This window comes from Triticum aestivum, chromosome 4A (assembly GCF_018294505.1).
Source record: "Triticum aestivum cultivar Chinese Spring chromosome 4A, IWGSC CS RefSeq v2.1, whole genome shotgun sequence".
Lineage (NCBI taxonomy): Eukaryota > Viridiplantae > Streptophyta > Magnoliopsida > Poales > Poaceae > Triticum > Triticum aestivum.
Window position 1 is genome coordinate 513,689,043 of NC_057803.1, and position 16,045 is coordinate 513,705,087.

Sequence of the window (16,045 nt, forward strand, 5' to 3'; positions counted from 1 at the left end):
CTCCAATGCAAGCTACTATTAGTGGACCTCATCAAAGAATAGAAAATGACTATCACTACACATGCATCCCTCCTCTCCACTTCAACTTTATGCACCGGACCACACTTTTTCTCTCTAAGCACCCGCCTCCTGAAGAGGATCCTGCTTCCCCATCCGAACCTACTTTTTCTGTTATCTGATCCTACATGGCATGTGAGGCATCACCCTGGGGCTATGCATTGGCCATGCCCTTAGCGCGAGCCCAAGGCCAGAGTCACTGCCTACGCGCGTGCAACAGGCACCATGGTCGGCACCCGCCTAGCCCCGTGTGCCGCCAGCTTGAACCCATAAGAAAGGAGGCCACAACCGTCACCCCGCGTTGCTTGCAGGAGCACAACCACTAGATACGTGTAGTCGTCGCCACCAGTCCCACACCACCATCACGCAGCCTCCTCATTGCCGCCACCTGCCACCGCCATCACTGTAGTGTGGTCGCCGTCACGCCGCAGAGCCCCACACAATGTTGTGCCCATGCCACCTCATCCCCGCAGAAGGAAGAAGGGGCCCTGCCGTCGCCCAAGTTGGTCAGACTCGCCCGATGACGCGAACCGGCAACGGCGAGGAGATGCGATGGAGGAGGGGAGAGCTAGGCGGCGGCTAGGTTCCCTCCTGCCGCTAGCGGGAGCGATGGGAGGGACGAAGTGTTTTCTTGGTACTTGTAGCTATACTCACTACGAGGTAGTTCTCCAATTGACCATGATATTTTAAAGTAGGGTTTTCACAAAGTAGGAGTACTCTTTCAACATGTGGTTGGATGGTTAGGAAGGTGGTTGTACCCCCAACCCACCAAGGATCAAACTTCATGTTTGACGTATGTGTGTCTCCTAAAGCTAAAGCGGTTTATTTTTTCAGTGGGAGGCGACATTCTTGTCGATAGCGAGGTATCTGTGGTGACTTCGTCGATACCATTCATGGACGAGTGATAGGATATCCATGCATGCGTTTGCAATAGATGAGTGTATATGCATTTGCGTCAACATCTATGTATCTCCTGTATATCTCAAATAAAAACACCATTCTTCTCTAAATAAAGAAGAGAAGAAGGATTAAACCAGAGCCTAACGTAAATGCCCAGTTCACTTCAGTTGAGTTGAGCAAGGGGAAACTACTAGTCGTGGGGGAATGTCAAAGTATTTGACCATATGTATGCGGTCGTGGTCTTCGTTCAGCAGCTACTGATGCGCCAGCCTCGGCGAAGACCACAAGATAAGTCGACGTGGAAAATTCAAACCAAGATCTTTCTTTTTCATTTCTTTTGCGGGTGGGGCACACATGATCGCGGGCTATGTGCATACTGTATATAGAAGTGAACTCATTCGTGGCCGAGTGGCCCGAGAATAAGTGTATGCCGTATTATTTATTTGAATGATAAAACATACTACGAGTACACTGTACTAGGCGGCACGAGTGATGATGGGTCTGATGATATATAGGAGTAGTACAGTAGTAGTCGTGTGCCCCAGCGCCAGGACACGATCGGTCAGGCCGGTCTCGGTCCAAGTCCACTGCGGTGCAGATTCTTCACCATGCTCTGTGGCTGCAACACCACAGACCACACATATATTGTGGGTGCAATAAATTCCCCGACGGCAAGGTAACCCAGCCGCGGTAAAATTGACAAATTTAACCTATGGACGAAATCAAATAACAGAATGAACTGCCCGTGAAATTATTTCACGCGGCTGACCTTTTTATGTGACGCCCGACACGAAGGCGTCACACTACACTGTGCAACGCCTCGCAGATAAGCGCTACACGCCTGGCCAGCGTCGCACCCATGTGATCCGAAAATTACTAAGTCAGTGTGCAGCGCCTGAGAGCTAGGCGCCACACTGTATAGTGCAGCGCCTAGCTAGTGCAGCATCTGAGAGTTAGGCGCCACACTATACAGTGCAGCGCCTAGCTCGTAGACTCTGCACAATGACTTAGCAATTTTTAGGCAGTTTGGGGTGCAACGTTGGCCAGGCGTGTAGCGCCTATCTGTGAGGCGTTGCACAATGTAGTGTGACACTTTCGTATCGGGCGTCACACAAAAAGGTCAGCCGCGTGAAATAGTTTCACGAGCAGTTCATTCTGTGATTTGATTTTGTTCACAGGTCAAATTTGCAAATTTGCCCCCAGCCGCTACTACTCTGATATAGCTGGTCAGATTCAGATGGACAGATGAGTGGCACTTGCCATCCAACACGAATGACACGCGACAGGATCACCCCATTCATTCCATCCCAATATCCCATCCTAGAAAGAAAAATCGAAAATAAAGTTGGATGACACCCAGGCGTTACTGAGACGACGCGCACGCAACAGGGGAGGCGCACGCGCGCGTCACCTCTGACGTCACACGCATTCTCGAGGGCGTGAGATCATCTCGCGTCCTGAGAGCGATGCTGGAAAAGGGGAAGAGAAGAGGCCGCCCACGCGAATGAATGAAACGCGTGTAAGGTAAGAAAATATGTACTCTACTCTGCTACTGCTTTTTTCTATGTGAAATGAACACATGCCTGATAGCTACGCCGGGAAGATCCAAAGTAGAGAAGACAGCGTAGCTGCGTATACGTGATCCCGTGACACGTTGCGTTACCATCATGCGGCGTCACTCGTGCCAACCACCTCCATACTTGCTCGCGCGACACTTGCAATATAGAATGCCAGAGGGAATATGCGGAATGTAAGGAAGCCGAATACCCTCGGGGGTAGCCAATGCGCAAATAGCTCATGCCGATATACTAATGTTGACAGTGATTCTATCATGCAAAGTATCTGGAGAGTTGAAATATTTGCCGTGGGTTCGGTTTGATTGCCTTGTCATCATCATCGAAAGCAGCGACTTGACAAAATGTCAAATGCTGCCTGCCCATTAGGACAGCCTCAAGAGTTCCGTGTCCACAAGCCAGATACCCCGCATGCATGCAATTCATACTTGACAAGAGATGATAGCCAAGTGAGAGGCCTTAGGCCTAGTGTGTCACTACATGAGTTGTTTGGTAAAGGTTTCACTCACAAAATAGTACAGACTGGACAGAAATATATGTGTGATACGACAACACAATGTGCGCGAATCTGTATTTTACCTGGGAGTTGTAACATATAATAAAGCTCTGATTGTCACGGGCAAAAACTGATGAGCACTTCATGTGTGCGTCATCACCTGGATCCAGTTATGTAATATACATCCCCTGTCTGCACTTCATCTATATCAAGTTGCGTTTTCTACAGAGTTAACTCATTGCTGGAGTAATCTACTCGTGCTAGATAGTGGTTAATGTCTATTGTCTTCTAACCTATATCTAAGACTCCGGGGGGAGGCCATCCATACGAAAGCAGAAAGTCTAATGTCACCTGGCTGCCATCCCAATCAAGCCTGTGTTAAGAGACTTCCCCACTGATGAGGAACCAAGCCAGCAATCTAGACAGGAAACACCTTCCAACAATATGAGATTGCACTGGCCATGGATCAGAAGTATCTGGGTGTGCAGTCTCTTTTGGAAAAAAGATTCATCAGATGTGATGTTACTCTGCTATTGATCCGCAGTGTTGAAGATCTCTTCAGATTCCATTGGAGATGACCAGTAACGGAGTAGGGCTTCAACTGTCAATCGTCGTGTGGCACTCAACATTGAGATGAAGAACCGACAGCCATCAATCTTATACTCCTCCAAAGGATTTCTGTGCCCAAAGCTCCGGACATTCACCTAGTAAAAAGTTATAAAATCTGAGTCAATGACAGAAAACTGGTGATCAAGGAGTCTAAAGGGAAAGATTGAAATTACCGCAGAACTAAGCTTGTTCATGTTAACTAAATGGTCCTTCCACAACATATCGAGTGTCTTCAGAAGTGCTTCCCTCTTCAATTCAACAGAGTTGCATGATTACATAAGAATACGCGTTGACTTGAGAGAAAGATAAAATGGTCGTGACGAAACATATAACTTGTCAAGTAATGCCGAAGTTACATCCATTATGCATTCCCACGAGGCCACAATCAAGATCCTTTATTTTTAACTATAATCTTATGCTAGTTGGTAAATAATATGCTTTCACAAACAGAATTTCACAGGATAAAAATGAATGGGAACTTGAAATAAGAACAGAGTAAATGCTATGCACATTGCAACATCACTTGCAAAGTACCCAAGAAAGAATATGACCTTGACCTCCACACAGAACACAAACATATTCGTAAGAGAAGCAAACCTCAATTCCCCTAATGTACGCATCATGATAACGGGACTCTTGCAGCACTTCCAGGTAGGTAGCTATTAGAAAATCCCCAAAATATTTCCGAAGAAGATTGATAATGTTTGTATATCTCCCTTTCCTGGATTTTTATCACATAGATGAAGTATAGAGAAACAATGAATACCCTGAGGCGAATGTGTAACTCCATGTTGAAGAAAAACATATATGGGATTATATCACAACTTACTTTGTTGTATCATCAACACACATGGCAAACCATCGCATTGCTGAAGATGTTTTCTTACGAATTCCCCTGAATGAATTAGGTGGCACTGGCATGTTTGGGAGAACAAAATTGTCGACCTCCACAGAGCCATATCTAAGTATTTGCTCAAGTGATGATTGTAGGTCTTCCTCTTGGGTCTCCTTGAATGTTTCTGCAGAGTATCTCAAAGTCAGAAGAATTAACTGCATAAGAACATGAATTCACTATATATTTAGGCTTATTACCTGTCAGCAAATTTCCGCCTAGACTGGCAAACTCATCCAAAAGCTTTGCCAAATCCCACGTTTTAGGTGGCTGAAATGAAATGCAATCAGAACAGCTGACATATAGCACACCAAAAGGAAATTCTAAAAATGATATATAAAAAGCAGGGCAAGATAAAGTACCTTCTGGGGATCAACATTTCCCAGAATAATTTCATCAACTACAGCTTGCATGTACCTAGTAGCATTTCAATTGAAGGCATGTAATTGGTGGGGTAAAAACTTTCAGAGATAAATGATTTAAGTTTAAAAACTGAATCATTTTGTATAAAGAGGAATAGATAGCTGGCTAGTGATAATGATGAAGTAAAAGGTGAACATTCTGAACAAGATCAATATTTCCTGAACTCCTAAAAACTCACAATTAAGACAAAAGCGAGCATGCAAGCAAAGAAATTATGACCTATCAGGGCAGTGCTCGAGCATCAATGCATGTCATGTTCACAGGAGAACAAGCATGATAAGTACCGAAAAAGGCTTTCGCCCCGCTTTATAAATAAAGCAAACCACCAGAGCACGAATCCATCAGGTTCACACCGCGCACACACACACACACAAGGTAGCAACAAGGACGGAACAGAGTACAAGCATGATAAAGAAATCCTGAACTCCTAAAAACTCACAATTAAATATCAGCATATCATCTACTACTTGATAATATGCTTCTGACAAGTTACCCTAAATCCGCATAAGCAATAATGTATTATTTCTACTCTTAAGATATTATCTAAAATAATGTTGTATCTTAGAATATGTCCGTTACCTCTCATTTGAAATTTTTTTATTAAATAAATTTCAAATTAAGGATGCCAAACTTACTGGAAAATTTGTTCACTGCAGCTTTCAGAGTCACCTGATAATATCACCTGCCTAAGGCTATAGATGTGCTTTCTTTGGACCTATAAATATGAATGATACTCCATGAACAAGGGAATTCAAGAAATGGAGAAATTACATTAACCAATTCAGTATTTAAACCCTCACGTGTATGAAAATTAAGCTGCGGCACTAAGAACTAAGAACAATAGAAACAGTAACCTTTTTCATTTAGATACAAACATAATGGTTTAAATGAATCAAAGGGCCTTAATATGAACTGTATTCTGTGGTGACCACTAAAACTTTATAAAAAACAAAACAAAAAAAATAGCTGGAATTTAGCATAACGGTCAGGGAATGAAACAACAGTATAGAAGTATAGCGGCCGAGAGAAATTATATACCTCCAAGACTTCATCAAACTCAACAAGGTTTTTCCTTATGCCAAAATAATACTTCTCTGCATTGATTTGAAGGCCTAGAAGCTGCATTTTGAGAAGTAATGCATGTAAACAAGAGTACAAGACAATACACTGTGATCCCAAAACTAAAGGTATCGATGTTTAGCACATCAACAAATGTAATCTGACCTGTTTTACAACAGCATTGCTCTCGATCGCTATGTCTTCGCCATTTGTTATCCTTGATATAAGTCTCACGGCCCATTCTGTGTCCAAATTAAACTTCCGGAACATTTCATCTTGTAAGCTAGTTGACCAAAGTTAGAGACAGTTAGATTTGGCAAGCAAAAGGATCATCAGATGCTACAATAGCTACAATAGTTTAGTGTTACACAAGTGTTTTTTGTTCAGGAACAGACATACCTCACCATAAACCGTGTGGAACCAGGATCACCTTGTCTGCCAGCTCTACCACGTAACTGCGGAAAAAAACTTGCAGATTTTATGCAACTGTGGCAGTACAAATTTCATCACACAGAACTATATTCTCAGCAAGTTTTTATTCAAAGAATTGACAAAATCCACTAATTCAATAAGACAGACAACATATTGCATCAAAAGCACAAAGTTTGCATGTGATGCTTTTGAAGAACTCTGGCAGCCATGAAAGAGATAGAAACAGCGCACAAATAAAATGAAAATTGAATTTATTTACAGTAAAATGTATGTAATTAACAGAACGGAATAAGACAGAACTTAATAGATTCTGTTTGTAATTTAATGCCAGTTGATTCTACATTTATGTGCCCACGTTAAGCAGCTTATTGAAATTATTTCCCCCAAAGACCTGGTAGCTAAAACTTACTTAGTTTCAAATCACATCTGACAAACAAGCCTAAGCATCATGCCTAACAGAGTGTACCCTGCAGCATCAAGAGTGTCTTACTTGGTTATCAATTCGGCGCGACTCATGCAAAGAAGTTCCTATTACATGAAGCCCACCTAATGTCTTCACCTCAGCTCCCTCGTCAAAACAATGAATTTCGCAATCCTTTAGAACAGTGGCATAAGCAAGTGCTATTGCATCACAAAGAGGGTACATCTCAGTCACTTCAGCCACACACTCTTGTAGTTTTTCCAACCCAATTGTATTACTCATTTCAATTGACTCCATAATAGTGGATTTTGCCTTCTGAAAAGACCATTCATTGCTCTCACTTTTGTGAACATATTTTGCTACAAGAATACATGGGGGAGTGAGCCACGCAATAAAAAACCTCGTTACAGGTTATAGAACATACAACCACTGATAGTCCAACACTTATTACTAACCCATGATTGCAGCTTTGGCAAGCAGAGCTAGTGACGATGGCCCGAGTTTTATCTTGGAAAGACCCTGCCAAAAAACGAAAGGTGACAGTGAGAAACACCTTTGGAGTCTTAGGATGGCTAAAAAATCACAAAAATAATCACCTTGTGGGATGTGGACTCCCCCTCAGTTTCGACATCTGGGGTGTCGTGCGACAGAAATGGAAGTACATTGTCTTCTACGATTTCTTTTGCAAGCATCTACCAAGAACAGAAAAATGAACTGATCAAGCCCTGGAGAGAAAAGTCTCTGCTAGCTTTCTGCTTTCACATATATATACACGAAGAGAGCTATCAAGAGATGAGATTAAATACCCAAAAAAAGGAGAAGAGATTAAATACTAACCTTAGGGTTGCCACCTAAAATGATGTCTGTCCCTCTGCCTGCCATGTTCGTTGAAATTGTAATTGCATGTTTCCTTCCAGCTTGTGCAATTATCTCAGCTTCTCTCGCAGCATACTGCCGAGAACGATTCGATTAGCTCCAAACATGGAAGAATAAGTTAAACTAAATCAGGAGTTTACATACATACCTTTGGTCTTGCATTAAGTACATTGTGAGGAATATTACGAGACTTAAGAAGATCCGACAGGTATTCTGAACTCTCAACACTGCAACAGGTATATATGCCATTAATTCCAAATGCCACAAACATACCACATGCAGAAATTACTGTAAAATCAAGTGTCCATGCCCATGAATGGTACCAACGGGCGAGGTAATTATAGCGACAGCCCCCATCGAAGATTTAGACAGATTTTCCTCCCAGACAAGTAATATGTTTTCATGAATATTTTTGCTCCTATGAAAAAGATTCATTGATTGGTATCCTATCCACTCCCTCTGCAAAATGTAGGGTCGTATGTTGACTGATCAATTTTGAACTTTGACCGTAAATTCTGTACACTATTTTATTGATAGCTACAGAATCACAATCACAAGAAAGTGTTTTTTTCTAATACAAATCCAATGTTATCAAGTTTATATAACATACCTAATGCATTGTTGGCTTAATTGTTAGTCAAAGCATGGATTGGATAGTTAAAATGCACCCTACATTTCGTAAGAGAGTACAGTTTAGATAGGTTATTATTGCGATTGATTATATCTGTATTGTTACGTGTCCACTTCATAAGGAGAGCATCATTACCATTACTAAGCAAGCAAAAAATAAACCCAAGTTCCTGAGATAATAGATTATTTCTCCCTGCCCCTATGGTGCTCCCAGCCTACTTGATTCAAGGACACCTCGATCAGGCCCGGTCCATACCCAAGCAGACAATTACACAATGACTTTTGCTGCGAAAGTTGCTAGCTTTGATAGAGGCCGACAGTGTCAAGATAATGGCCGACTAACAACACAATGGCACAATGATTGACACGCAGGACACTTTGGGAAAAATGGCGTCAGCATAAAGCGACACAAGCAAAGCATGCCGCTTTGCCATCAGGCCCACAGGCACTTCAGCAGGAACCTCTGTTTTCAGCATCGCTGCTCCCAGTGACAATATGCTACTGGCATCTCTCCACTGTTTAGAGCAACTCCAATAGCTCCTGTAAAAAACTTCCTGTAAAAGTCGTTTTATGGGGTGACCGTAAAATTTAGGGGAAGTTGTCTAACACCAACTTTTCTCAGTTCCTGTAGAATTTCTTCCCCTAAAATCTTTTTTTTCCTGTTTCCCATTAAACAGAGCTGGGCCCGCATGTCAGTGACACGGTGATGGGGGGCGTGGCGACAGCGCCAGAGTGGTGCGGGACATGGGAAGCGCGGCAGCAGCGGGGTCGGCCGAACATGGAGACGTTGGCTGCTGGTCGTGCAGGAGCGGACATGGCGTTGGCCGCAGTGGTTGTGGCCTGAACGGCGAGCTGGTGGCGGAGGAGGAGAGGAGCGACGGTGGCCGGTCACGGTGGAGAAGGGCGGCAATCGGCGGTGCCAACGGGTGCGGGCGCGGAGGCGGTGGGGTCCAGCGACTGGATAGGAGCTAGCGGTGGTGCACCGACGTCGGAGGTGATGGCCGGCGCCGCGGCAGCCCGTCGTTCCACTCGTGAAGTTTCAGGCAGTTTCCTGCCTGCCAAAATTATACAGGAAGGTCATCTTCCCATAAACGTGAGGGAAGTTGGGCGCAATTATACGGGATCCCGTAAAAAATCGGGTTTAAGGGAGCTGTTGGAGGGGCCTTTTTTTGCCTCAACTTCTCGTAAACTGTAGTTTTTTTAAAGGATACGGAGCTATTGGAGTTGCTCTTAGTCCGTACCTGTGCAGCTTCTCCTCATTCAGTGATACCAGCAACATGGACGCGCGTGGATTGATCGAAGGGGGTGGGGTGCTGGGAGTGATGTGTTCACGAGGAGTGGGTATCTGTACGAGGGTTGCAGAAACTGAAATTCCTCTCAAAATTACGGGCGTGTGAATCTGTTTGCATGGTGTGGCAAGCGCACGGGAGGGGGAAAGCGAGCCCGTGCGGGGATGTTTGCATGCCTGACTCTGCTAATAAACACAACGGGGAGACCTAGTTGCAGCCCGACTCATGAGAAGATTACGGGTGTTCGCAGCGTGCTATTAAGTTCTCAAACGAATGGCGATTTACCGGGGGCAAAAGTGTCCGGCTATCGGCAAATTTGCTAAGCACGAGGCTGCCTTGGACCTTGTTCTTTGCACAGAAAATGTCACGCCCTCCTTCTGGGAATAGAGGGAGTATTATGTTTGGTAATATGCAATGCAGTGCATTTCTTCTAGGTTGCAAGGAAAATATACCTGGTAGTTCCAACCAAAACAGGACGGCCCAATTGAAACATAGACTCTACCTCTTCCCGGACATATTGCCATTTACCCCTTAAAGTCTACAAAACGTAATAGTAGACATCAAATGTTTTGTCATCATAAACAAAGGAAAATACTGGGTATGATCTCACTTCTCAGAAGCCTTACCGCAAAAGCTTGGATAGGTAAGTCCACCCGTATATTTGGCAGATTCGTGGGCACCTCAATAACTGGCATCTTAAACATCTTCAGAAATTCCTTTTCCTGCAGAACCAGTATATGATAATATTAACGGAGCATAAATAATATGAACATAGAAACTATCCAGGAAGTGGCCAAGTAGATATCGTACCTCTGTCTTAGCAGTACCTGTCATCCCGGAAAGCTTAGGATAAAGCTTAAACAGAGACTGATACGTAATCTGAGCCACAATTACTGAGTCTGCCTGATGAATTGCAATTAGCATTGCATACAAGAAACTGTCAAACACTTTCGCAAACAATGACAAGACTAATAAAAGAAAAATTATATTAGTTCATATGTACAAATTGACAATGGGCAAGTCAATGATTGCCTGGATTTTGAGGCCTTCTTTTGCTTCTACTGCTTGATGAATACCATCGGACCACCTCCTTTTGGGTTCGACTCGACCAGTAAGCTGGAGGAAAAAAAATTAGGAATATAGTTTCAGAACAAAGTCTTCCCAAATATGCCAATGTGCAATTGTAATGGACTAATAGGCAGTGTCAAATATAGGATCATGAAGAACTTTGCACTGTTCGGACCTCCTCCCGCTCCACACTTCACCAAATTCTGGAGCGGAGCCAAGCCGAACAAAATATCCGCCAGAAGCTAGCTTCGAGAAGTAGCGATCGATTGTAGTGTAAAAATCTGGAGCGAGGAAGACCCAGCTCCACCAAAACCAGAATCTGGAGTTCCCCCATATTACAGCTGAAATGCCACCGCCAAACATAACGGTTCGCTCAGCCACGCAAAAGAAAACGATTCAGCCCTCAAGAGCCACGCATCGCTAGGAATATCTCCCCTCGCCAGGCGTTTGGGCTTGTTCTAGCCGGCCCAATATGGTCCTAGACAGCCCAACAACTGCTCCCAGCCCAAAATCGCGATGGGAAGCTGATTTAGCTGCCGAACGGAACGAGATCGCTGCGTGAAGTGAGAAGACGAGAAGAGAAGCTGGATTTGAGGAGTTTTGTGAAGTTGGAGGAGATCCGAACAGGCCCTAAATTGAAATAGTGCAACCCAGCAGGATCAGAATGATAAAAAGAATGGACCTTAGTCAGGTGCAAAAATGATTTATTAAACACGGGAAAAATTGAGTACTCCCTCCGTCCGAAAATACTTGTCGCAAAAATGGATGCAAATGGATGCATCTAAAACTAAAATATGTCTAGATACATCCATTCCTCTGACAAGTATTTCCGGACGGAGGGAGTACATCGTATTTCAGCTTCATGTGACCATGGTAATAGCCTTACATAGTTTACCCCAAAACAGAATAGCATGCACTGGATCCATTTAATAGCTAGTGGACTGAAGCCAAGTAAGGAATGCCATATTTTTCGATGTTCTATCTGGTTTCAAGGATAGCATGATCCACTGAAATTGTGAACTGAAGCTAAGAAGAGGACTACCATATGTTCCTATGTTCTATCGGGTTTTCAAGGAGTCAGTAGGTGGGGTGGGGTTAGTAATCAAGGATTATGATTGACTAGTGCACCGACAGAAGATATGTTGTAGCAAAAACAAACTGCTGTGAAGCTGACCATAAGCTTACTTGTATAATTATCAACAGAAAAATGGTTTTGGATCTCAAATAAAACATGGAATGTCCGTTTCAGTCTACTATTTAAAAAGAAATGAACCAAGTCACCCTATATAAGTTCAAAAAAAAAGTCACCCTATATGGCAAATAAGCAATTTTGAAATTGATATAGTAGTACCTCGTTAATTATGAGAGCTTTTCCATTCCTGACAATGTACTGTACATCCCTGCGGTAGAACTCTTTGGCCTTCAATGCATTCGTCACAAATCTGAAGCACTCAACAAGTTTAGGGTCAGAGTCATGTCGCATGTCGAAGTTGCTAGTAAGTTGGTCGCACCTCACATGCGGTTGCATAATGTAACACTAATTCTAAACAACCATTTGGATATACAGTGAAAGGGGGAAAGAACGTGCACAAGTGACAAGCAACCAAATGGAAAGACTACCATGGAAGAACTGTGATGTTTCTGGGTTGCTGATAGGCAAAAAAAATGAGGAGAAAGATTGCATTTATATTAAAATATCATCACGGTCATTACAATCAGATAGCACCAGCAGTGCCAAATCCCGTGGTAGTTGGCCCATATAGACAGCCCCCCTACCACTAATCTGGGTTTGCTTGGCTAATTCATGGGCACAGTTGTTGCCATCTCTCCCGTGGCAATTTTAATACTTGAACAGAACTGTATATTAAATGCTGAGTTGACTGTCAATAAATCCATAGAGCAGAATAACTACACCGATCAGAAAGCTACAAAATAAATAAACAGTGATGGCACCTTGCAGACAAAAGCTAGAAAAGAAATACAGTGATGGCACCTTGCCCACGGATCATTCTCATCCCACAGATCATTGGTCCCAAGAATCATCTCAGCATAAGTAACTCCATCTTCTGTTAGATCTATATTATTGCCCTTCAGTTCTACAGTATAATGCTGCAGAAATAAATCAAAACAATGATTATTAGTGGGAAATATTAGTAAACCATGACCATTGTAACTTTAATTCAAGCAACATGAAAATACTCACAGCACCCTCCATGAGAAGATCTGCAACTTTAGCAGCAACTGGATACCGTGCTGCTTCTCTATTATCCTAATATAGGATAGAAAGGCTGGTGAACATCTTGCATTTTGACAGGCCAGACATAGGAGGGACAAGGTTAGCAAAAAAATAGCGAGGAAAACCTCTCCACTTATTAACAATGGGTTTCTTCCTTCATCGATAAGCACTGAGTCCACTTCATCCACGATAGAAAAATGGAATGGTCTTGGCCTATCAAATCGTGTATTACGCAGAAAATTAACAAATAAACAAATCACAGTTCTGAAAAAGTGAGAGAGGACAGCCTCGAATGTACCATCTCATGACTAACTGTTCTTTCTTACGTGACAAGTTGTCACGAAGATAATCAAATCCAAGCTCCTGTAGGTTATGAGCAGTCTTTGAGAACCTATATATATTGGGATATCACCATAAAGTACTACATAACCAAGATAAGCAGGTAAAGGATTCATTAACAAGTATGGCTGCAGCTCACAGGCAGATTCTCGTAGAAGATTCAAAGACAACTTATTTTAGTATTACTTTAAATCTGAAATGAAGACAACTTTAACATATAATACCAAGTTACAAGAAGAAAGGTCCTCAGATGAATAGCCACTATAGAACTATCTAAAAGTTGTTGTTCTACTGAGCATCTTACCGAGTTATTAGTGTATGTAATGTCACACATATAGTTGGCTCTCCTCTCATCAGACTTCATACCCGCCTATGCATATGCCACAGATGAAAGAGTGAAAGAAGGTTAAATGTTTGCCTTCGATCATACGTTTCTCTAAAAATACTGTAACAGCGCAAAAACTGACTGGTTCCAAGCCAGAACGATGAGGGAGTCTAGAAAGTATGACAACAGCATTATGTAGAAGTATACCTGAATTAGACCGACAGTTAGACCAAGAAAACGATGAACACGACCCATCCATTCAGCATCTCGCTGTGCCAAATAATCATTTACAGTCACCACTGAAAAAGGTTTACAGTGCTTATAAATGTGAAGAAGTGGGACCAAGGACATGGATGCCTGTTTAGGGTTTAACAATGGAAATGTGGAAAGTGGATCAAATCAATGTATAATATCAACAAACCAACCTTGAATAAACATCTTTGTTTGGATCAACAAACACAGGCAAGAGTTTATAATCCGAGTAACAAAAATATCTTATATATACTCATGCATAAATTATTTAATAGTATGATTTTAGCAAACTACGGTGGGGAATATGGTGGTATTTAAGAACAAAAGAACGAGCATATGCATTGCGCTCATCCATGCACAATGCCATGATAGACTCAATGGTACAGTTTAACTCAGAACTTTTGATTGGCAAAACGCAAATAATCTAAATGCATACAGTACCATGAACTCCATCCCCAGTCAGTGCATTGAGATAAGCTGCCAAGGTCGACACGAGTGTCTTCCCCTCGCCGGTCTTCATCTCGGCAATGCACCCGTCATGGAGCACAGCGCCACCAACAATCTAACACAAAAACATCAATTAAACGAAGCTCAATCACCCCCAAACAGACTAGTGCATTGCTTGAACATCCTAACAGAGCAAAGCTAGTATACCTGAACATCGAAGTGCCGCATGCCGAGCGTCCTCCTTGCCGCCTCCCTCACCACAGAGAACGCCTCTGGACAGAAGCAAACACACACTAACGCATCTCAGACGACAACTCGAAGGGAACGCTGCAGTGCAACACTAACAGTAACAGGAACAGCAAGGAGACCAACCTGCCTGAACGTCGGCGAGCGTCTCCCCGCGACCCAGGCGCGCGCGGAACTCCGCCGTCTTCCCCTTCAGCTGCACGAACACATAAATCCATCACCCACACAACGAAAAGCAATCGGGAACCAGGAATCGTGGGCGGGGTGTTCCACGCGGCACGCCACCTGTTCGTCGGAAAGCCTCCGAAGAGGCGGCTCGAGTGCGTTGACGGCGGAGACGAGGCGGTAGTAGTCGCCCACCACCCAGGCGTTGAGGCTGCATAGGTCCCTCCATGAACCGGCCTTGGCCGCACCGGCGGTGGCGGTGAGTGAAGCGGAAGGGGACGGGGATGTGGCAGCGGAGCAGGACAAGGGACGAGGCTTCCTGCAATTGCTCTTGCGCTTTGCTCGGGGAGTGGCTGTGGGGTTGGGGAAGAGGCGGGGCGCGGGGGCGGGGAGGAGATGGAAGGAGGGAGGGGAGGAGAGGGAGGCGGCCATGGAAAGCGTCGAAGCGAGAGACGAGGAAGAGTGCAGGGAAGAGAAGAGGGCTTACATGTGGTCCCACGAGCTACAGTATTTTGGTGTCTAATGAGGCCACACCGTCTCACATTAATTATACCCCGCCCGATCAAGCAAATCCAACGGTTAAGAGCCAGAGCCAGGCTTTCGTATTTTTCTATATATTAATATATACTCTCTCCGTCCCAAAATAAACTTAGTACAAAATTATACTAAACTTGAGACACTTATTTATTTATACAAAGTTATACTAAATTTGAGACACTTATTTTGAAATAAAAAAATACTTATTTATACTTTAGTCATCCGGATCGAGACTTAAAGTCATCCGGATTAGTGTCAAAGCTTGCATCGACGTAACTCTTTACGATGAACTCTTTATCACCTCCGTAACTGAGAAACATTTTCTTAATTCTCTTGAATAACTAAGGATAATTTTGACCGCTGTTCTGTGATCTACTCTGGATCACCATTGTAACTAGGGCTGGAATTCGAGCTGAGTCAAGCCAGCTCGGCCCGACTCGCTAGAGCTCGTGTCGCTAACGAGCTAGCTCGACTCGTTATTATAACGAGCTCAAATTCAAGATTGGCTCGACTCATTTAACTTGCGAGCTGACTCGTTTAGCTTGTTAAAAATATGAACATAAAACTGTCAAATATTATGAAAATTGGTTATGTATATATTAAACACACACACACACACACACACACACACACACACACACACATATATATATATATATATATATCACTAAACAATAGCAATTTTCTTGTAACACATGAGTCTCCTAGGTGACTAGGCCTTCAACGACCAACCCTTGTGTTGTGCGCATGGGACATAGGGCGCTGAGTGGCT

The 16,045-nt window shown here is 43.4% G+C and overlaps 1 protein-coding gene across 2 annotated transcripts; it reads right to left on the reverse strand.

Annotated features, from left to right (window-relative positions):
- Positions 1-3,102: 3,102 nt before the first annotated feature.
- Positions 3,103-15,183, reverse strand: LOC123086652 (protein translocase subunit SECA2, chloroplastic). Of its 2 annotated transcripts, none has more exons than XM_044508431.1 (30): positions 14,857-15,183; positions 14,698-14,767; positions 14,533-14,597; positions 14,320-14,440; positions 13,834-13,925; positions 13,606-13,671; positions 13,261-13,325; positions 13,088-13,175; positions 12,930-12,995; positions 12,720-12,835; positions 12,078-12,168; positions 10,691-10,774; positions 10,469-10,561; positions 10,285-10,380; positions 10,111-10,196; positions 7,888-7,966; positions 7,701-7,814; positions 7,460-7,555; positions 7,319-7,382; positions 6,933-7,222; positions 6,410-6,465; positions 6,176-6,293; positions 5,990-6,070; positions 5,587-5,666; positions 4,891-4,945; positions 4,729-4,798; positions 4,466-4,655; positions 4,234-4,357; positions 3,810-3,884; positions 3,103-3,731 (listed from the first exon to the last, which is right to left on the reverse strand). In XM_044508431.1, exons 1-30 carry the CDS (start codon positions 15,166-15,168, stop codon positions 3,558-3,560), a joined length of 3,177 nt encoding a protein of 1,058 aa, XP_044364366.1. In that variant the 5' UTR covers positions 15,169-15,183; the 3' UTR covers positions 3,103-3,557. The 2 variants fall into 2 exon arrangements, with proteins under 2 accessions (XP_044364366.1, XP_044364367.1); XM_044508432.1 differs by having other exon boundaries at positions 13,834-13,983; positions 14,857-14,974.
- Between the last annotated feature and the right edge of the window lie 862 nt (positions 15,184-16,045).

Excerpts from the sequence above, each read along its gene's own strand:
- LOC123086652 (XM_044508431.1), bottom strand. The coding sequence starts at position 15,168 with ATGGCCGCCTCCCTCTCCTCCCCTCCCTCCTTCCATCTCCTCCCCGCC. Across the intron at positions 13,176-13,260 it reads GAACAGTTAGTCATGAGATG|GCCAAGACCATTCCATTTTT; the intron begins GTACATTCGAGG and ends ACGATTTGATAG. Across the intron at positions 4,656-4,728 it reads AGGCGGAAATTTGCTGACAG|AAACATTCAAGGAGACCCAA; the intron begins GTAATAAGCCTA and ends GATACTCTGCAG.